This window comes from Notechis scutatus, chromosome 15, assembly GCF_049901735.1.
Source record: "Notechis scutatus isolate UNSWTSFEM ecotype Mainland chromosome 15, rNotScu1.2, whole genome shotgun sequence".
Lineage (NCBI taxonomy): Eukaryota > Metazoa > Chordata > Lepidosauria > Squamata > Elapidae > Notechis > Notechis scutatus.
In genome coordinates this window covers 1,031,145-1,052,152 of record NC_142023.1, presented here as the reverse complement: position 1 = coordinate 1,052,152, position 21,008 = coordinate 1,031,145, and the positions used below count along the sequence as shown (strand labels likewise).

General features: G+C 47.6%; 1 protein-coding gene across 2 annotated transcripts in view; it reads right to left on the bottom strand.

Moving 5' to 3' along the window:
- The window catches only part of COL5A1 (collagen type V alpha 1 chain), a 264,470-nt gene that overhangs the window by 46,271 nt on the left and 197,191 nt on the right, over positions 1-21,008 (bottom strand). For both annotated transcript variants that reach the window (XM_087943851.1, XM_087943852.1), the window contains exons 35-49: positions 18,726-18,770; positions 18,499-18,552; positions 17,531-17,584; positions 14,957-15,010; positions 11,808-11,915; positions 10,297-10,386; positions 10,149-10,202; positions 9,584-9,691; positions 7,647-7,754; positions 5,633-5,686; positions 5,066-5,119; positions 4,160-4,267; positions 2,149-2,202; positions 1,833-1,940; positions 1,071-1,124 (exon numbers count right to left, since the gene is read on the bottom strand). In XM_087943851.1, the coding sequence (XP_087799977.1) occupies positions 1,071-1,124; positions 1,833-1,940; positions 2,149-2,202; positions 4,160-4,267; positions 5,066-5,119; positions 5,633-5,686; positions 7,647-7,754; positions 9,584-9,691; positions 10,149-10,202; positions 10,297-10,386; positions 11,808-11,915; positions 14,957-15,010; positions 17,531-17,584; positions 18,499-18,552; positions 18,726-18,770 (1,107 nt within the window). The remainder of the gene's footprint in view (positions 1-1,070; positions 1,125-1,832; positions 1,941-2,148; positions 2,203-4,159; positions 4,268-5,065; positions 5,120-5,632; positions 5,687-7,646; positions 7,755-9,583; positions 9,692-10,148; positions 10,203-10,296; positions 10,387-11,807; positions 11,916-14,956; positions 15,011-17,530; positions 17,585-18,498; positions 18,553-18,725; positions 18,771-21,008) is intronic.

Below are 21,008 nucleotides of genomic sequence, written 5' to 3'. Positions count from 1 at the left end.
TGATATGTAAAATTACATATTAAGGATTATACCTGTGAAAATGAGAAACAAAAAGTAACGCCATATTTATCCTATTAATGACCTATGGCAATATTACTGGAATATTGCATAATCATAAAAGCAAGGTTGTTTGTGTTCTGTAAAAATGTGAAATTTCTGGCTTGAACATGAAAATGTCAAACCTTTTGCAGAGATATGTGCAAAATTGTTGGTGGGTCACTTTGACCTGACAGGACTGTATAATAGGCTATTGTCTTGTTTGCTAAAATTGAGAAATGCTGATGCTCCTAAGAGGAAAAGAGAAGTCATGAGAAGGGGGTTTCCAGGACATCAGATAAGTAGGTGGTGTTTAGTGGGAAAGTACCAGTAGATCTAGGTGCTTACCCAGAGAGAGTCCAAGTGTGTTTTTGTCTCACAAATACTTGGAAGAGTTATACGTGGTTTCCCATTCGCACCATAAAAATAAAATGGATTTTCCTTGCATGATCCTTGTAAGACAAAGTGAACACCGGGAGGGAATGCAGTTGTGAGGCTGGGTTCTTATTTTCTCAAAGGAGCCCACTTCCTACACTGGAATGTGGTGAGTTGTGTCTTTTTGACTTCTCCTACCTTGATTAAGCATCTGGCTTCTGTGGGGGTGGATTTCAAGGGACCAACTGTAGGAAACTGGTCCAATGAATAGATAAGTTGGTGAATTGTGGATATGCAGAAGAATTAGGGGTCTGAAAGACAGCTGAGATGGGAGCAAGCACAACAGCGGTGGTGAATCATCTTGTCAATCCATCTAGTACAAGGGTCCTCAAACTGGGCAACTTGTGGACTTCTGGGAGTTGAAATCCACAAGTCTTAAAGTTGCCAAGCTTGGAGACCTCTGATCTAGTAGAATATTACTCCGGAAGAGATTATTGATGGGAGGGTCAGAAAAAGGGACAGAACTGGAAACAGTGTCATAAACTCCATTTTGGAAATCTTTGCCTGAGGCTTTCTAACCATTCCTGAGTACCAATCTGATTCCATTTCATCGCAATTCCAGACGGATGCTTTTTTTAAAAAAAGGTTTTAAAACTTACTGGTAGTCCAGAGTCTCCGGGAAGTCCAGGTTCTCCTGATTCTCCAGGTTCTCCCTGCCAAAGACAAGAAAACGGAGGTGCTAGAGCCACAGTAACACAGTGGTTAGAGGGCAGGACTGCAAGCTGCTTCTGCTGACTGACTGCAATTGGGCAGTTTGAATCTCAGCAGGCTCAAGGTGGACTCAGCCTTCCGTCCTTCTGAGGTGGGTAAAATGAGGACTCAGATTGTTGGGGGCAAGTATTCTGTCCCAGGTCCCCAAAGATGACAAACCTCTGAAGTGACCTCAAAAGATTCCTTTATAAGGGGCGCCAGCAGCCCCGCAAAAAAATTATCTCGCAAGGTAACAAGTCCAGTCGGCTGGAAGATAAATAGTTGTCTGTCACACCTATTCATCTCCGCCCCCTGCCTTTTATCCCCAGAGGTAAGGTAGGGCCTCGCTAGCAGCGGTGGCTTTTCTGTCCCAAGGACCGGCCCATAGATTTCCACTGCTCTCCTCTCCTCTGCCTTCTGCGCAGCCGCGCATCAGGCACTGGACCCAGCAGTTTCTCCTCTTCCTCATCAGCCCCCTCCAGACCTGGGGGCTGTTGACTCTCTATCTGAGGGCTGACGGATGGCCCAGGCTCTGCCTCCGTCTCTCTCTCTCTCTCTCTCTCAGCCAGAGGCCTCCCCCCACAACTGGATCTTGCTGCCCCCCTTTCTTAACTGCAGTGTTTTAATGCTCTGTCTTCCCCTTCCAAGATTCCCCTGCAAAATGGCGTTACCTTTTCACCAACGGCTCCTGGATTTCCAATCCCTCCTGTAGGACCTTGTGGCCCATCAGCTCCGGGGGGTCCCCCTGGGCCCCTGGGCCCGGGGGGGCCTGGAGGACCCTGGAGAAGGGAGAGAAAATAATCTTTCAGTTGACGGAAAGACGAAGCTTTTGTACAAAACAGGGGTCCCCGAAATTGGCAACTTTAAGACTTGTGGGCCTCAACTCCCAGAATTCTCCAGCCAGCATAGTTGCCAAGTTTGGAGACCTCTGGTCCAAAACATACACAGTAACATTAACATCTGAGAGAAAATAATTTACTTTATTACCATTTGGCCAACGTCCCCAGTTTCTCCCTTGTCACCTGGAGGTCCAGGTAAGCCCTGTGGAAAGAATTAGAAAGGGTGTGTGTGTGTTTTGCTTTAGCCTTTGAAAAGATAAAACATTTTACTTGAAGAGATAAAGTGAAGGCAAGCTTGCACTGGCAAATACTACGGCTGTGTTTATGCAACACATCTCACAAACCCATGCAATCCACATGATGTGAGAAGCCAGGTGATACAACCAACCATCACAGGAGTTCTCTGCTGTTGACAGGCAGGATGACAAGAAGTGCTTGATGCTGATCAGCTCTCCAATGAGACCAAAGTGATGCCCATTTCCTCACCTGGCTAAAAGATAGAGAGCTCCCAATCCCCCTTTGATAATTCTGTGGGCCAAATATTATCCTGGAACCTCTATGACGGCCTCTGTGCTCCAGTTCATTGCCTGTGCCAGTTGTGTGGAAGGGCTTGGCCTTTGTTTTCTACAAGTTGTGGCTATCAAACTTATCCAATTAAACTTTGCCATCTTTTTGCAAATTCTACATTTGATCCTAGCTAAAAAGGCTAAAAAGCAGTCTCCTTTTAATATTGCCGTGTTTTACTTAATACTCGGCAAAATCTGGCAGGACCTTGCTAGAAACAATTAGATTTATATTTTTAATTGACCTTTATTTTCTTCATTTTACTTTTAATTGTACTTTATAGCACTCACCACTGAGTGGTGGTGACAGAAATGCAGGCTACTTCTGCTGACTGCCGGCTGCCTGCAATTTGGCAATCCAAATCTCACCAGGCTCAAGGTTGACTCAGCTTTTCATCCTTCCAAGGTGGTAAAATGAGGACTCAGATTGTTGGGGCAAGAGGCTGACTCTGTAAACCACTTAGAGAGGGCTGGAAAGCACTGGAAAACTGTATATAAGTCTAAGGGCTATTGCGATCTATCTATCTATCTATCTATCTATCTATCTATCTATCTATCTATCTATCTATCTATCTATCTATCTATCTAATCTATCTATCATCTATCTATCTATCTATCTATCTATCTATCTATCTATCTATCTATCTATCTATCTATCTATCTATCTATCTATCTGTATATCTATCTAAGAGCGGTGGTGGCTTAGTGGTTATGCAGTGGTTATGCAGAATTGCAGGCTAATTCTGCCGACTGCCAGGTGTTCGATCCTCACTGGCTCAAGGTTGACTCAGCCTTCCATCCTGGGTAAAATGGGGACCCAGATGGTTGAGGGAAAAAGGCTGACTCTGCAAGCCGCTTAAAGAAGGCTGTAAAGCACTGTAAAGCAGTATATAAGTCTAAGTGCTATTGCTATTATTTTATTAATCTTACGTGCTCTGTTACTCTATAACCAAAATAAAGTACTTTGCCAAAACACTTGCACTTTGCAAATATTTCACACATTTTGCAAATAATGACAATAATGCTAATACTATGTGAAACCTGTACACTTCCTGATTCTCAACAATGCTGGGCTGCTGACTTCAGACAAGAGATCAGAACAAAATCAATCAAACATGAAGAGGAAAGATAAAAGCTGGCAGGTGGGATGGAGAAGATAAGCCTCCCACTCCCCCGGGGAAGCCCTGGGTCGAGAGCCAGGTCTTCACAGCTCTTCTAAACAACATGGGAGGGGGGCATCCAGATTTGGGGGGGGGGACCTCATTTCAGAGGGCATTTCACACATTTTACAGATACTTCACACATCCCACCTACCCCACACACTCACCACCATCGCAAAGCTGGAACTCAACCTACGGAACAAACCCTCCAAGCTTAAAAGCCCTTTTAGATTTTTAGGGTCCCAAGTAATTCAGGGTAGTGCAAAGAGACAGACGTGCACAAAAGAAAAAAGAAGGAATCATAACTGCAGGAGCTATTTGATACTCAATTCAACAAGCCTAATTTCTCTGTTCTTCTATTTTGGCTGGAATCCTCCAGTGCTGTAAACGATGAATCGACCCCAGACCGCCAGAGTCAGTTCATTTGGACAGTTACCTGCAACCCAACTGGTCCTGGAAGGCCAATAAATCCTCTTGATCCTTCATCGCCCTTCTGTCCGAAAAGCCCCTGTTGTCCTCGTGGGCCGGGCTCCCCATCAGCTCCCTTGGAAGGAGAAAGAAAAGCTTACAGCGAAAGGCAGATTAAACGCTGAATTCCATGCAGAAGGAAGACCGAGCTCTCTAATATGCATTAGGCCATCAAAGGTTATAGCCATACAGGCATCCATCCAGGAATTTAAGGAACTCAATTCTACAGAGCTTGCAGAGTTCCTTAAACCAAGCAATTCAACTTGATGGGGCTTTTATTTGAAAAGTTTGATCTATTTACGCTCCCAGAGCTACACACTGCAGTTAAAAGGATATATAATAAACAGTGGGAAAACCTAAAAGGAAATGAGGCACAGGCAGAACCTTTCCTTTTTAGTTCTGATTCAGATTAACAGAATTGGAAGGGACCTTGTAGGTCATCTAGTCCAACCCCCCCATCCAAGCAGGAGACCCTACATCTTTGCTGACAGTTGGCAGTCCAGTCTCTTCTTGAAAGCTTCCAGTGATGAAACTCCCGCAACTTCTGAAGGCAATTTCTGTTCCTTTGGTTAAATGTTCTCACTGTCAGAAAATTCCTCCTTATTTCCAGGTTGAATCTCTCCTTGTTCAGTTTCCATCCATTGTTCCTTGTCTGACCTTCGGGTGCCTTGGAAAACAGGCTGACTGCTTCCTCTCTGTGGCAGCCCCTCAAATATTGGAAGACCGCTATCCTGCCTCCCCTGGCCCTTCTCTTCCCTAGGCTGGCCCTGCTTTTCTCTTCCTTCCTCCTGCTCCCTCTAAAGCCATGGGCTGATGGACCTTCTAGCTTATATTTTAAATACAGAGAAGGTTTATATACAGAAGTATTACTTACCGCTAGACCTGGTTGGCCAACTGGGCCCTGTGGACCAATAGGACCTGGTGGACCCTAAGAAGGAACAAAGAAATGGCAAAACAGTTGAAATCAATCTTAGGAGACCAATGCAATGTGGAATGATGCTCTCAAGCCCCATTGATATCTGGCTGAATTTGGCTGAATATGCCCCTTCCCTCGGATTCTGCCAGAGTCCTCCAGCCACAGTGATGGATGGATGCTCAGCGGGGAGGGCTACAATATGGACCCTTGCCATTCAAAATCTTACTGAAGAAGAAGTAAAGAGGTGCATCCCAACATGTATCTTTTATGGGGTGACTGCCTCATTTTGTTTGGAAGTGGTGGGATGGACTCCACTACCATGTTAAGATTGGTGTGGCTACTCTCATTCCTGGAGCCTCTGGGCCACCCTGAGGATGGAGAGGCTGGAAAAGGAAACGTTGAGTCATGAATGCTCACACCAGAGCAGCTCCGAATTCATAGCTGCCCATGAGAATTGGTAGAAAGGGGGTGCTGGGAGGGGAGAAACATCCTTCCTTGCCTCCACGTGGGAAAGTCACAGCTCACCTGTTCTCCCTTGTCCCCTCTGCTTCCTTTCTGTCCTGGTTCACCAATTTCACCCTAATAAATGGAGAATACCATTCTGTAACACAAGCAGGACTGTCACACACAACAAGCAACGAGAGCCCACTAAGAAAGGAAGGAAGTTCCTGGATCTGCTCCGCGTCTTATACATTCTTAACAAATTAATAATGTTTGTTAGTGTGGTCTGATCTTTAAAAAATGAAGAATGAATCCATTCCCAGGTAGATTTTATTTTTCAGGTTTTCCAAGCTGCACTGCTGGGGAAAAAAAACATTGTAGAATTAAAATCATTTTGGAGTGTTGGGAAATTTCTTGGAAGAAACCCACGTGTGAAACATGACCAGCGTTGCAGAAATTGCAGCACAGTATGCTGGCTTGACAGCCGCGGATAGAAAGACACTACAGAGGGTGGTGAGCACAGCACAAAACATCGTGGGCTGTTCCCTGGTACCACTGGATGACCTCACTGGGACTCACTGCCTTAGAAGAGCGAGGAAAATCCTCAGGGATGACTCAGACCCCGGTCAGCCCTTCTCCGCTCTCCTACTATCGGGTGGGAGGTAGAGAAGCAGAGCCAGCCGCACCAACAGGCTGAAGAACAGTTTCTACCTGTGGTCTGTCAGACTCCCGGATGGAAAATAATTTCATGTCAACATCGTATGAAAGACTTGCAGGGCTGGCCCGTTGTGCAATGTGTAAATAAGATTGGGACTGGGTTAGGGACTCCTCACTGTGAGTTGTGTTGCGGGGGCTGCACGAAGGGAGGCTCAGCCAATCTCATTGTACACATGTTGCACTCTGACCATAAAGGTAATAATAATAATACAATTCAGAAGAATTTTAAAATGGTACCTGAACAACGTTTCTGCTTTTGTTTAAAAAAAAGCCTCCCTAACACTAAGAGCAGCTGCACCCCAAGAAAGGCCTCAAGGGGTGACTGGACAAGCCATTCCTCCACAGGGCTTGGACTCCCAATTCCTGCCATTGCCACAGCCTCACAATTAATGGCCCCAGGAGCCCCTGTCAACTCCGGGGGGCTGAATTCTCTTCCCATCAGCTCCCGAATAGGTAAAACTGCTTTTACACCCCGTGGCAGGACATTCGGCGAGGCCACGGGGTAACCACTGAGCAGATTTGGGTCCAATACGTGCAAGGCCACCTTGCATTTGGGTAGTTTTCTGTTTATGGACAGACTTTGGATCCTCAGCTGCCCTTAGGAAAAGGCAGTTTCACTTGGAGGGAGAACTGTTCCCCTCTTAAGATACCCCAAATCCTCTTCTTCCTACAGTATTCCTCCTGCAGGTGCTGGGTCGGCTGCCTCTCCGGCAACGTGGCTTGCCTGTCTTTGCTGAGGGTGTCTCGCCATCGCTGTTTTGGATGCCCGTAAGGTCACCAGCCACTGACTTCTACTTGGTGGGCAGTCTTGGCCACGGTGGGAGGTGCTGCTCTCTGGACATGTCCATCCCAACGGAGCCGGCCTCCCCTCATCTTCTCTCATCTAGTGGTGCCCCACCAAAATGCGATCGAACGGCGTGGCCCAGAAGGGAGGTGCCCAATATCCAACGGATCCTTCGCCTTTCCATGGCACGGAGAGAGCTTGTGGTCCCTCTTGTTGCTGCCCAGCCTTCAGGGCCATGCAGGGTGACCGGCTGGAAAGGAGTCTTGTAGATCTTAAGGTTTAAGGCGGGTTGGCGTTCGCCTGTCCCATAACACCCCGAGGCATCCAGGCTGCCTTCACCCTTGCTCGCCCCTAGCCGTTGAGGTCGCCATTGCCTTGGAGGTGGGATCCCAGGTACCCAAAAACTTGAGATACCCCAAATATGGAGAGAGAAAGATATGCAGCCGATTCTGAAGTTGGCACGGTTTTCATTGCCTACCATTCGAAAGCCTTGGATGAAAAGCATCTCGGTGCCAGGGGTTTTTGCCACCCTACATGCAAAGCAACCCAACCAAAGGAAGAAAGCCAGAAGGTCTGCCTGGCATGGAAGATGCCTACCTTGTCTCCATCTTCCCCTGGGGGGCCAACTGGGCCGGCAGGACCCGGAAGCCCAACTGGTCCCTGGATGCCGTCTCGTCCAGCTGGGCCTTGAGGGCCTTTTTCACCCTAAGCCCAAAGGGAAAAAAATCAAAAGTCTTCTCAGCCACAACCCTGAAGCCATTGGTCATTTCTCAGGACAGGCCGTATTTCTTGGGATAGTATGGGAATTGTGAGTGGCACAAACAAGAAAACTATGGGCAGGGGGGATGAAGGCAAGGCGGTATTTAGACAGTTTGGACCGGTTCTAGAGAACTGGTAGTGGAAATTTTGACCAGTTCAGAGAATTGGCAAATACCACCTCTGGCCCCGTCCCCTCGTCCCCGCCTTTTCCTATCCTATATTCCATTGGTTTTTACCTCAGCTGATTCGCGCAGCAGAATGGATTCCTGCGCCTCAGCTGAGCAAAAAACAGTTCACCTCACCTTTGAGTTCTGTGCAAGCACGCAAAGTGATCTTTGAGTGCAGCGCACATGCGCACACAAATCGCACAGAACCAGTAGCGCAATTTGGAATCCCACCACTGGATGAAGGCTCTGCCTCGTGGCCTGACTGCAATAAACACGGTTTCCATTTGGCCGAAGGAAGCCGCCTTAAAACACAGCCCAGGCTGAGCCCTGAGACCGAGAGACTTATGGCAGGACGCATTTCCTCTGCCAGATCTGGAGGTTGTGATCGTTGCACGCAAAGCGGTTGGGCTTTCATTACATCCCCTTCTTTCCAGAAGGTCTTCCGGGCTCAATCCCTGCCCCCTCCAGTGCTCCAGGAATTCAGGAAAGAGAGAGGTGGGTCAGGAGACACTACTGGGGACTGATCCCACATCAGCCCTCCTGGGCAAGCCAGAAGGAAACAGGAACAGGTGAGCTAATTCCAGGTGACTAAATCTGGAGGGCTCCAAATTTGAAGGCCTCATCTAGGCAGGAAGCCCATATCTGGGTGGCATAAATAAGATCAGAAAGAATTTAACATCAATCCTGGTGGATATTTTAATCCGTTTTCCTGCTGACATCCCTTCACATTATTTCAATAAGTGTATGGTCAGCCCTCCCAGCTAAACTAGACAGGAAACGCAACCAGATGAGCTAATTCTACCTTATTGGAAAGGCTGCCTGAACAGCATTTTGCAAATCTTATCCTACAAACTTTGGGATGCTGCTTTTAACGGCTTGCTCCTTCAGGGCTGGTCCAGAGTTTCTTCCTCTGACTGAAGGGGGGGCGGGCGCGCAGGCTCCTGACCCTCTTGTCTGAAGGATTCCTAGGCAGCCTCGTTTCCCCCACAGCCAGGACTTGGCCAATGGCAAGGGGACCAGGACGCCGAGGCAAAAATATTTATGGGTGGCAGAAGGACGTGCAATCTGGGGAGGTGCGTGCAAGAAAAGATACATCTAAGGGGAGAAGTCAAAGCAGCCTTGCCAAGTCAACTGTTGCATCTGCTCCAGTTGATGCTTAGGACTCTCCCTCTCTCTCCTTTCTCTCTCTCTTTCTCTCTCTCTTCTCTTTCTCTCCTCTCTCTCTCTCCTCTCTCCTTTCTTGCTCTCTTCACTCTTCTCCCTCCCTCCCTCTACTTTTCTCTCTCTCTCTCCTTTCTCTCCTCTTTCTCTCTCTCTCCTTTCTCTCTCTCTTCTCTCTCCTTTCTTGCTCTCTTCTCTCTCTCTCCCTCTACTTTCTCTCTCCTTTCTCTCCTCTTCTCTCTCTCTCCTCTCTCTCTCTCTCTCTCTCTCTCTCTCCTTCTCTCTCTCTTCTCTCTCCTTTCTCTCTTTCTCTCTCCTCTCTTGGTCTCTTCACTCTTCTCTCTCCCTCCCTCCCTCCCTCTCTCTCTCTCTCCCTTTTCTCTCTTCTCTCACTCCTCTCTCTCTCTCTCTCTCTCTCTCACACACACACACACACACACAACTTACCGGGGTCCCTTTCTCACCCGCTGGGCCAGTGGGCCCTTGGGGTCCAGGCCGTCCTGGCAGCCCAATTGGGCCAGCTGTCCCTGCAGGACCTCGCTCCCCTGGAGAGCCCTAAGGAGGAAGAAGAAAGTTAGTGAATGCTCTAGCAGAAGGCGAAACGGCCCCCACCCCCGAGGAAGGCTGGGGGGGCTGAGGGGGGGCCACTTTGGTTCCCAAGAGAAAAGGAGGGGATCTCAGACTCAGGAGAAAGGAGGCGCCCCCGAGAGCCAAAGGAGCGCGTGAGGAGGCTGCCAGGTGGGGACGGAGGAAGAGAATCCGGTCGACGGCAAGGAGAGCAGCTAGTGGCGGGGGAGGCCCCTCTGCCCCACGGAGCCCAGGAGGATCCAGGGCAAGAGATGAGCTCCAGGATCAGGTCCTCATCTTCTCTGAAGCAGCAGAGCAGCCCAGCCCCCCCCCTTCTCCCCCCCGGCCTTCCCCTCCTTTCCTCCGGTTGCCGCCCTGCCAGCCACCTGGGAACAGCCCAAAGCCACCCGGCCTCTCTGCTCAGCCAGACAAAGGGGGTACTTACCGCTGGTCCAGGAGGCCCCGGCGGCCCTTCGTTGCCCTTCAGCCCCACAGGTCCCTGCGTGGGAGGAAGGTGGCGTCATTGGTTGGCAAAGGTGTCTCAAAGGCGACGGTGGTTTGTTGGGGAGGGGGGAGAAAAGCTCTCAACTCACAATTGGGCCGGGGAGTCCTCGGTCTCCGGGGAAGCCTCTGAAGCCTGCTGGGCCGTCTTTCCCAGGCAAACCGGCGGGGCCTGGGTCACCCTGCAAGCAGGACCACGGGTCAGACCATGGCTGGAAACCAAGCCCTCCCTCGTCCCCCAGGGCCAACCCAGGAGGAGGAGGAGGAGGAGGCTGCGTGTTTTGAATTCCGACTGGTATCCGAAGGGAGGGATCCCCCTCCGAATCCGCCATGAGGATGTTTTACAAGCTTTGATGTTGGAAGAGGCAATGCCAGGAAGAAACCACCTGTCAGGATTCCAGCAATCGCCCTAACTGAGTCATGATTCTCAAGCCAAACTTCAAAAAGCTTCAAAGGATCCATTAGAGGCGACATACTGGCCCGGCCCTGTAGGAAGCCAACTCTGGCCTACGTCATTTACAGTCCCCTGTGATCCTGTTTCCCCCCTGGGTGTGTCATAAATCAGATTCTCCAACTGAGCACGTTCATGGTCTAGGTGTCATCATTCACGTTCTCCAATTAAATATATCTGCAGGCAAAAGCTCTGGTAGCTTAGCTACAATCTTTTAAAGAGGAGAGTTGGAATGTCCTGTCGCTTTCAACTGCACCTCCAGATTTCCTTCCTCCCCTCCCCCCCCACTTTTTTAACGGCAACGACTAAAACAGGCCTAGGGGTGTTTTATGAGTTGACACCACCTCCCAGTTCTTCTGGTCATCTTGCCTGCGATGAGAGTAGATCTGAAAACAGATCTAACCCATAAAGGGAATCTGTCTTTGGGAAGAAGGGACTCTGCACCAGCTCAGGAGGCCATCCTAGCACCTGCCCCTAACATCACGGAGCGTTTCCACTGCCAAGATGTGCCTGAAAAGGCTTGAGGCGGGATAGCTGTGATACCACTGGCATCCTGTCTCCAGATGGACACAGAGCTGAGAGCTTTGCTTAGGATCCTATGGTGGGGGGGGGGGAATGGCCCTCACGGTCAGGCCACCCCCCCCTGCCCAGCACAGGAACTCCGGCTGAGCCCCCTGGAGAGGCTGCCTAGGCTCTGCATGAAGTCAGCCAGCAACGGAGATCCACAGCCTCCCTGGCACATAAAAGTTTCTCTGAAGAACAAACCCACCATCATCATCTTATTTTAATGACCCCATAATCCCTTGAGGGGCGGAGTCTGGGCAGCCGAATGGAGCTGAGTGTTTACTGGCCAGATGCCCTTCCTGTGGCCATTGCGGAGTTTTATTCGGCAGTTATATTTTCATTGAGCCCAGAGAGAAATACCTGCCGCTACCTAGGATCGAAAGCCTCCTGATGGCGAGGCCACCGCCCCACTCTTAAGAGCAAACCAACCGGTATTCGGGAATTCTTGTTCTTCACTTTCCTCCCCACGAAAGAGCAAGCCTCACCCACACTTCGCTCTTAAATCCTTCCAGACGTATAACTTTTAACTTTCTAAAACGAAGTCCTTCTTCCACCCTGGGTGTCTTCTGGGTCTGATGGAGCTCATACCTTTGTTCCTTCTTTTCCAGCCAAGCCAGGGAGTCCCTGTTCCCCAGGGGGGCCGGGAGGGCCCGGATGGCCACGTTCACCCATTGGGCCTGTTTCTCCTGTAGGGCCCTGCAAGAAACGGGGAGACGCCTTCAGGATGGGCATCCGGATACCTAATTCCACCAAAAGAGGGAATCTGGGGGCATTTCGGGGGATAGGAGTTGGTGGCAAGCAGGGAAGAAAAGCCCAGGAGGGACACACAAACCTGTAATCAGACAGGGGCAAGTCACACCGTCCACCTCAGATGCAAAACAGCCAGTTTGTTCTCCCCCCAATCAAGCACAATTCTCTCAGTAAGAGACTGGTATCTTTCCACACCTTGAATCGTCTTGTCTGCTCAATTGCCTGTCCCAAAAGTGCTGTTTCTCAAGAGGCAACTGGACTTCCTAGTTTTTCTTTGAAGACGTCTCGCTTCTCATCCAAGAAGCTTCTTCAGCTCTGAGTGGATGGTGGGGGAGGGAAAGTCAGAGTTGAAGAAGCTTCTGGGATGAGAAGTGAAATGTCTTCAAAGAAAAAACCAGGAAGTCCAGTTGCCTCCTGAAAAAGCACCTTTGGGACAACCAGGACCTGGAGGATGGAGAATCTCTACAGCAGGGGTGTCCAATCTTGGCAACTTTAAGACTTGTGGACTTCAACTCCCAGAATTCCTCAGCCAGCAAAGCTGGCTGAGGAATTCTGGGAGTTGAAGTCCACAAGTCTTAAAGTTGCCAAGGTTGGACACCCCTGCTCTACAGGCTTTTAGCTATACAATTTGGGATGGACACCCTTGGAATGGGGTGGGAGGAGGAATGGATTTCCAGAGGAAACAAAAATTGCAGACTACAGGAACCAGGAGGACCACTCAGGTGACCCTGAGGACACAGACAAACCTCCAGGTGGCCTCAATGACCCTCTCAAAGGATGCAAATGACCAGCTTTGTCTGCAAGGAATATAAATCCTTCCCTTCCCCACCATCCAGTCAGAGCTGAAGAAGCTTCTTGGATGAGAAGCGAAATGTCTTCAAAAGAAAAAAAACAGGAAGTCCAGTTGCCTCCTGAAAAAAAAGGCACCTTTGGGACATCCAGGACCTGGAGGACTGAGAAGCTCAATAGACACTCAATTGCCTAATCCACAGAGCAAGCAAAGTGAGTTCACAGTGCCTGTTATGTGATATCTAAAATAAACCACCTTCTAGTTCAACGTGGAAGTCTGGTTCACAGCCCCAACCAAAGACTCAGGACTGACAATACACTGAACCCCAACCTGTTTTGAGCTTGGCTTAGCAGGTTGTGTGAACAGACCTCCTTGCTCTCTGCCCAGTGGTGAGGCTCTGCCAATTTGATCTCCCAACCCTGCCTACGTACTTGCAAGGGCTATGCTGTGCCTTCCTCTTTGGAGTCAAGGCCTAGTTGTAGGCCTCGGCCCATAAGAAGTATTTTCCTGCAAGGTGGGCCTGTGGCTCACCTTGCCAGCACCCATGGTTCAGTAACGGCCAGCTGAATGCACTGGGAAAGTTTGCAAGCTGTACTGGATACTAAGAGACCTCTCCCCTGTTGCTTCCCATCTACCAGTGTTGTCCAGGGTTGCCAGATCGCAGCTTGGCTCTGCGGCCAAACTCAAGTCAAAATACGGCCAAATTCGGCCAAATTATTTTCTCTCACGGCCAAATTTTCCAGCCAAACTTTTTTATGCAATATAACCTGAGGATATATTGTTTTTTGTTTTTTTAACTGTTTTTAAATAATCAAATCATAAAAAATAGTCTTTATTCGACAACGTGATGTGACGTCATGGGAATTTCTGCGTTTCTTTACTCACATCCAGGCTAAGCAGCTCACTTCAAATAACCGCTACTACCGTTTGGAAAGCTCAGGGCCAAATGCAGCGATCCTGAGGAGGGGGAGCTAGGGCATGAGGGTTTTTAGGATTCATTGAAAAATTCCCACTAAACAAATAAAACGACAAAAATAGAATTATATATATATATATATGTATTGAAAACCGGTATTCGGCCAAAATTTCGATTTCACGGCCAAGCAACTTTCATACGGCCAAATTTCCGGCCAATTTTTTCCACGGCCAAACAGATTTCTATACGGCCAAATTTCTCGAATTTGGTCGGAAAAACGGCCAGATGGCAACCCTGGTGTTGTCACTGGTCTGCTGGTGCCTAGGACTGGGGAAGTAGTTACACAGCGCCAAAGCGCCCAGGGCTTCCACAGCCTCTCCAGACCTTGCTTAAGACCATCCAGATTGGCTGCCCCAAGTGCAAGCAGCTAATTTAATGAGTAATGAAAGCAAATCTGCTCCTGTTGCTTCTCTGAACCTCCCTGTACACAGCTGAAAATCCTGCCCAACCAGGAGTCAGGGATCCGGACAGCACCTTCCTCTTGACTGTGTCAACTTTGTCTTGACTTCCCTGGTTGATCTACCAATTTGGTCTACCTAATGTTGGTTTGTAATCTATCATGCGCCATCTATTAGATCAGCGATCCCCAACCTTTGCACCTTGGCGACTCAGCTGGACACGTGCAGTTGAGCTGTACATGCATGTCTATGCGTGCCAGCCTACCAGTCATGCAGGCCAGTTTCAAATGGCCTGGTAATGGGCTGTGGCTCAGGGGTCAGGGATCCCTGTATTAAATAACAACGGTCCTTTTTAATGCTCCTTTTTTTTTTTTAGTACGGTGGCTTTTATTGAGTTTTTACTGTTCTGTACTGTTGCTCAAAATCCTGTAAGCTTCCTTAAAGCACCACAACACCAGAAATGAGAGAGTAAGTGGACACATCTCCCACTTTTCTTTCTTCCACTGACCTCAACTCTGCTGTGGCCACCCTAGAAGCCTCAGATCTTGCATCCTGAACTGTAAGCCAGGGCATAAAGCTTCTCACTTAGGAAACCTTGGTAATGCACACTAATTATGTTTTAGCATTTCCAAACATAATTAGCAGTTGGTAGACTTTTATAACACAGAAAGCAGACATAAACATGTTATTTACCCTGTGATACAGAATTTAAACTGTCATTAACCTGGCAGAGTTTCTAGAAATTAGAAAGTAATTGGAGAGACAACAGGGGAAAGCCGGGGGAAAAAAGGAATTTTGACCAGAGAATCTGGGAATGGCTCACCTGTGGACCAACAACACCTGGGGGTCCAGGTGGACCTGTCTTCCCTTGGAAGCCCTGGAAAAAGAAGAAAGGATCAATTAAAGGGCAAAACAGCAGCAGACCATGTATAGAAACAAATAAGGACAGGGTCTCTTTTCATAAGCTCACTTACCACCTTTGGAAGAGTGAATATTGCCAAGAGAAAGGAAGGAAGGAAGGAGGGAAGGAAGGAAGAAGAAAGAAAGAAAGAAAGAAAGAAAGAAAGAAAGAAAGGAAGGAAGGAAGGAAGGAAGGAAGGAAGGAAGGAAGGAAGGAAGGAAGGAAGGAAGGAAGAAAGAAAGAAAGAAAGAAAGAAAGAAAGAAAGAAAGAAAGAAAGAAAGAAAGAAAGAAAGAAAGAAAGAAAGGAAAGAGAAGGAAGGAAGGAAGGAAGGAAGGAGAAGGAAGGAAGGAAACGAAACCAGGATAGAGATAGAATCTGGACATTCAAAAGCCAGCCAAGAGGTTACCAAAGGCTTAAAGCGGAAATGTTGAAAGCTAAGGAAGGCAGTCATTAGAAGAGGTGAAGGTTGTCTGGAGAGAACAGGGACCTTGTTTATTACGTGTGTAGCTGCCCATCTACCTGGACAACCTCTGGCCCACTAATCCTGTCCTGGAGGAGTGAGGGGTTGAAGCTGACATTCTGGAGAGAGGCGATGGACATCTCTGGTCCCCTAAAGGCAACCAATTCCACTGGGTTCATTTGAAAATGCTTTTGCTGGGCTTTCTACAGCTGCAAGGAGAAATGGCTTATAGCAAGGGTCTTCAAACTTGGCAAGTTTAAGACTTGTGGACTTCAACTCCCAGAGTTCCTGAGCTAACATGACTGGAGGAGGAATTCTGGGAGTTGAAGTCCACAAGTCTTCAAGCTGTCAAGTTTGAAGACCCCTGGCTTATAGTCTCTTGGAGCAAACCCTCTCCCCGCTTCAATATGCAAAAATCCAACTCATCCAATATTTGGAAGGGGACATAATGAGGAAGCAGAGCCTACAGGGGTCTAAGGGGTTTAAGGGTAAAATAACCTCAAGTGCTTTTCCACCCAATTTGACCTAGTCTTCCTTCCTGAAGGTTCCTGGATGCCATAGTCCAGGCAAGCTGGCTGTCAGGATTCCGGCAGTTACCCCCATTTAAATCATGAGTCTCGAGCCAAACTTCCAAAACTTCAAAAGGATTTATTGGGAGTTACCATGTCCGGCACTGCCTGGGTGTAGCTGACTCTGAGACACATCATTCATTGTCACCGTTGACCCTGGTTTTCCCCCTCAACCCCTCTGGGTGTATCGTAATTCATATTCTCCAATGGGACACCTCCATAGTCCAGAGTTATCAATCAGGCTCTCCAGTTAGAATTTTGCATGGCAGAAACTTCAGACACCTAGTTGCTATCTTTGAAAAAGTATTTATGGAATGTATTTTCGCCCTCCAAGCTGCCGCACTGCTCCCTCCTCCCTTTCTGTTGGCAATTCTAAAAAGACCATAGAAATATTTTATGAGTTGACACTTCTGTGCCGTCCCCTGTGCTGTGAATCCCAGGAGAATAAGGAAGTCTCTAAGATAGGTGTCAACCCTGAAACTGACCTGACTCAAGCCATTTGCCACACTGAAGCTGAGGGATAGGGAGGGGGGAGCTGAGATGGGGGGGGAACCTTTAGCCAAAGCAATGTATTTTCTCTTGGGAACCAAGGTCATTCTCACACCTGGTCAGAAGAAGGCGGAGTGATGTCACCCGGCTGCCAGCCCATTCTGTGATTGGACCATGGGACTTGATTGTTTTTGAGAAAGTGGGAAAACTTTTGCTTTTAATTTGGTGAAAACTGCTGGAGACTTCAGAGTCGGTTTTCACCAGATACGTGCCAATATGATAATTCCAAATTAAAAAAGTATTCTTTGAGGAATCTACATGCTTCGGAGTCTTGCTTGCTATGGATTTATTACTTGGAAGCCTAACAATAGGAGCCTCCTCCCACACAGGTTGAAGTGATGCGCTCTGCCTGCTCTGGGTGGGGGGAAGCCAAGAGGTTCAATAGTCCACTGAGTGGTATGGGCCTTTCTCTCCAAGACGCTGGATGAGCTATATCAGACACTTGGAGAAGGGGGATGAGATATTATGGGATATGGGAAGCCTCCAGGATCTGGCAACATTCTTGTGCTGGTTCCCCAACTCTTAACGATTTCTGGAAACTTTTAAAAAACGCCTTAGTGTTGGAGGGTGGGAGAGCAGCTTTCTCTTTTCTAAAGATGAGTCCCTTGGAATAATCTGACCAGGGCCCTGGGACCTTGGGGGTTGCATTTCAATATGAATTTAGCACCTCCCGAATCAATGCACAATTTGAAGCATGCTACCCTCTGAAATCTGCACTTTTCTGAATGTTTCTGGGGACAAGGAGCATATTAAATGAATATGGAGCTAAAATATTGCTTGGGAAGAAACTTCCGCATCTATTACTTTTTCTCTCTAGATTGTTCATAATTTGGAGGTTAGGCAAGATAGGGGGGGGGGGGAAGAGAGAATGCTCTTCCTAGATAAACTGAAATGATGAATACATCAAAGGACTAACCGTTTCACCTCTCTGCCCAGGATGGCCTGGCAATCCGTCTTTTCCTGGTGGACCCTAGAGAAGGAAACAGGATCTTCATTGAAACTTGGTTTCAAACAATGTTCAAAAAACATTGCCAAAGAGGCATTAGGAGTTGTTAACCTTATTTGGTGAAGCTTCTTCTCCGGTAACGTTGAATTGCTAATTACGGCATACAAAACCTTTGCCAGACCAATTCTCGAATACAGCTCGTCCGCCTGGAACCCACACTCTACATCGGACATTAGCGTGATTGAACAGGTGTTTCAGAGGTATTTCTCGAGAAGATAACTCCACTCCTTTACTCACAACAGTATTCCCTATGTCTCCAGGCTCGAAATTTTGGGCCTGGATAATCTGGAACTGCACCGCCTGCGGTCCAATCTAAGCGTAGTACACAAAATTGTCTGCTACAACGTCTTGCCTGACAATGATTTCTTCAGCTTCAACCACAACAGTACACAGGCAAACAACCGATACAAACTCAAGGTAAACTGCTCCAAAGTCGATTGCAGAAAATGCGACTTCAGCCAAATCCAAACAAAGTGATCAACGCTTGGAATGCCCTACCCAACTCCGTGGTTACAGCCTCAACCCCTCGCCACTTCAACCTCAAGCTGTCTACTGTGGACCTCCTCACCCCATTCCTAAGAGGTCCTTAAAGGGGGCATGCATAAGCGCACCAGCGTACCTACCGTCCCTGTCCTACTGTCCCCATTTATCGGTATTTACTTCCTTCGTTCCTGTTCATGTTCATGCCTACACTTGTTATCTCGTGAATGTTTGACAAACAAAGGAACAAATAAATAAATAAAACCGAAAGTATTCAACGTAATGATGTCCTCACATGCAGCAGACCAAATTCTGCACCGAGTTTTCTCACGGTCAATTTTAGACCTGGGTAAGCAGACGTAAATCTATCTCCTGGGCCGGCTCTTGGCTGAACTTACCGGAGGGCCTTTGGGTCCAGGAAATCCTGTTGGTCCTTGAGGCCCTGAAGGCCCCTTAGGAAGGAAGAGACACGAGGGTTAGTGTTGCTCATCCTGCACGGAGGATCTAGCCAGATTAGTTCTTCTGCCTTGGCAGGATTGATGCCAATCCAGAAGCCCAGCCCCATCTTTCTATCGGAAGTATAAATTGTGGCACAGCTGTTCAGTTACGGCTGGCTTGATCTTACCCTTTCACCTGGGGGCCCTGGAGGTCCGTCCCCACCAGAATTGCCCTTGGAAGGCAAAAAGAGAGAGAGAATTAAAATAATAAATTATGAGTTGAGTATCAATAAGCCATTACCTTCAGGTCATGCCTGGCACTAAAAGGGTGAGACTAGCAGATGCTTAGAATCATTTGGGACAGATTTATTCTTTGGCCCTCATATCGGGGGGCCAAAATTTCACCAGGTATGGAGGTTGACTGCAATGCCTGTGAAAGGTCCAGCTTCTTTAATACTCAGCCTGGCCCCTCCCAACAGAGGTCTGGAGTTGAGGCATCCCTTGTCAGAAAAATGTTCACACAGGAGCAGGCGAAAGGGAGCGTAACCTGCAACCCCCTTGAACAAAACACTGGCGCTGGCGTGATTTGGGGGTCAAGATCTCGTGCATCGGAGGCTTTGGCTCTTCGTTTGGCTTCTGCAACTCCAGAGCTGTCCATCGCTCGGACAGTTGTCGTCTTGCACTACATTGTCATCTTGCACTAAGTTGTCGTCTTGCACTAAGCTCCTGTGTGGCATCAGGTCAGGGGTTTTTAAACTTTTTCAGGCCGCAGGACCAAAAAATGCCTTCAGAAGCCTTGCTGCTGCCTCTCAGGCCCTGTCAGGATGATGAGCTGTCATGAGCTTGACAAGCCCTTCTCTTGGTACTGCATCTGGACTTGGTTCCTAGGAAAACCGAGCTGTGAAGGAGCAAACTTTTCCCCCATCAGGGAATTTCATCCAATTCCCATGAAACCCTGGGATTCTGCAGAACTATCCATCCATCCATCCATCTATCATCTATCTATCTATCTATCTATCTATCTATTTATCTATCTATCCATCCATCCACCCATCCGTACCTGACTGCCTATCTATCTATCTATCTATCTATCTATCTATCTATCTATCTATCTATTCATCTATCTATCTATCTATCCATCCATTATCTATCTATCTATCCATCCATCCATCCATTATCTATCTATCTATCTATCTATCTATCTATCTATCTATCTATCTATCCACCCATCCATCCATCCATCTATCATCTATATCTATATCTATCTATCTATCCATCCATCCATCTATCATCTATCTGTCTGTCTGTCTATCTATCTATCTATCCATCCATCCATCCATCCATCCATCTATCATCTATCTATCTGTCTATCTATCTATCTATCTATCTATCCATCCATCTATCATCTGTCTGTCTGTCTGTCTATCTATCTATCTATCTATCCATCCATCCATCCATCCATCTATCAATCATCTATATCTCTATCTATCTATCTATCCATCCATCCATCTATTTACATCTGTCTATCTATCTATCTATCTATCCATCCATCCATCCATCTATCTATCTATCTATCTATCTATCTATCTATCCATCCATCTATCATCTATCTGTCTGTCTATCTATCTATCTATCCATCCATCTATCCATCCATCCATTTATCATCTATCTATCTATCTATCCATCCATCTATCATCTATCTATCTATCCATCCATCCATCATCTATATCTATATTTATCTATCTATCTATCCATCCATCCACCCATCCATTATCTATCTATCATCTATCTATCTATCTATCTATCTATCTATCTATCTATCTATCTATCTACCTATCCATCCATCCATCATCTATATCTATATTTATCTATCTATCTATCCATCCATCCATCTATCATCTATCTGTCTGTCTATCTATCTATCTATCTATCCATCCATCTATCATCTGTCTGTCTGTCTGTCTGTCTGTCTGTCTGTCTCTCCGTCCATCCATCCGTCCATCTGTCTGTCCGTCTGTCCGTCCGTCCGTCCATCCATCCATCCATCATCTATCTGTCTATCTGTCTGTCCATCCGTCCGTCCATCCATCCATCCATCATCTATCTGTCTATCTGTCTGTCTGTCCGTCCGTCCGTCCGTCGGTCCATCCATCCACCCATCCATCCATCTCCTGGGATCTTCAAATCGGGAAAGGGAGCCCAGCTGCTATGCCTAGGACTGGAGAAGACCTATTGCCATGTAGACGTCCTCTAGAGAACAGGGGCTCAACTTATTCTCCAAAGCACCAGAAGGCAAGATAAGAAACAACGGATGGAAACTAATCCAAGAGAGAAGGAACCTTGAATTAAGGAGAGGTTTCCTAACAGTGAGGACAATTATCCAGTGGAACAGCTTGCCACCAGAAATCGTGGGCGCTCCATCACTGGAGGTTTTAAAGAAGAGACTGGACAGTCACTTGTCTGAAATAGTA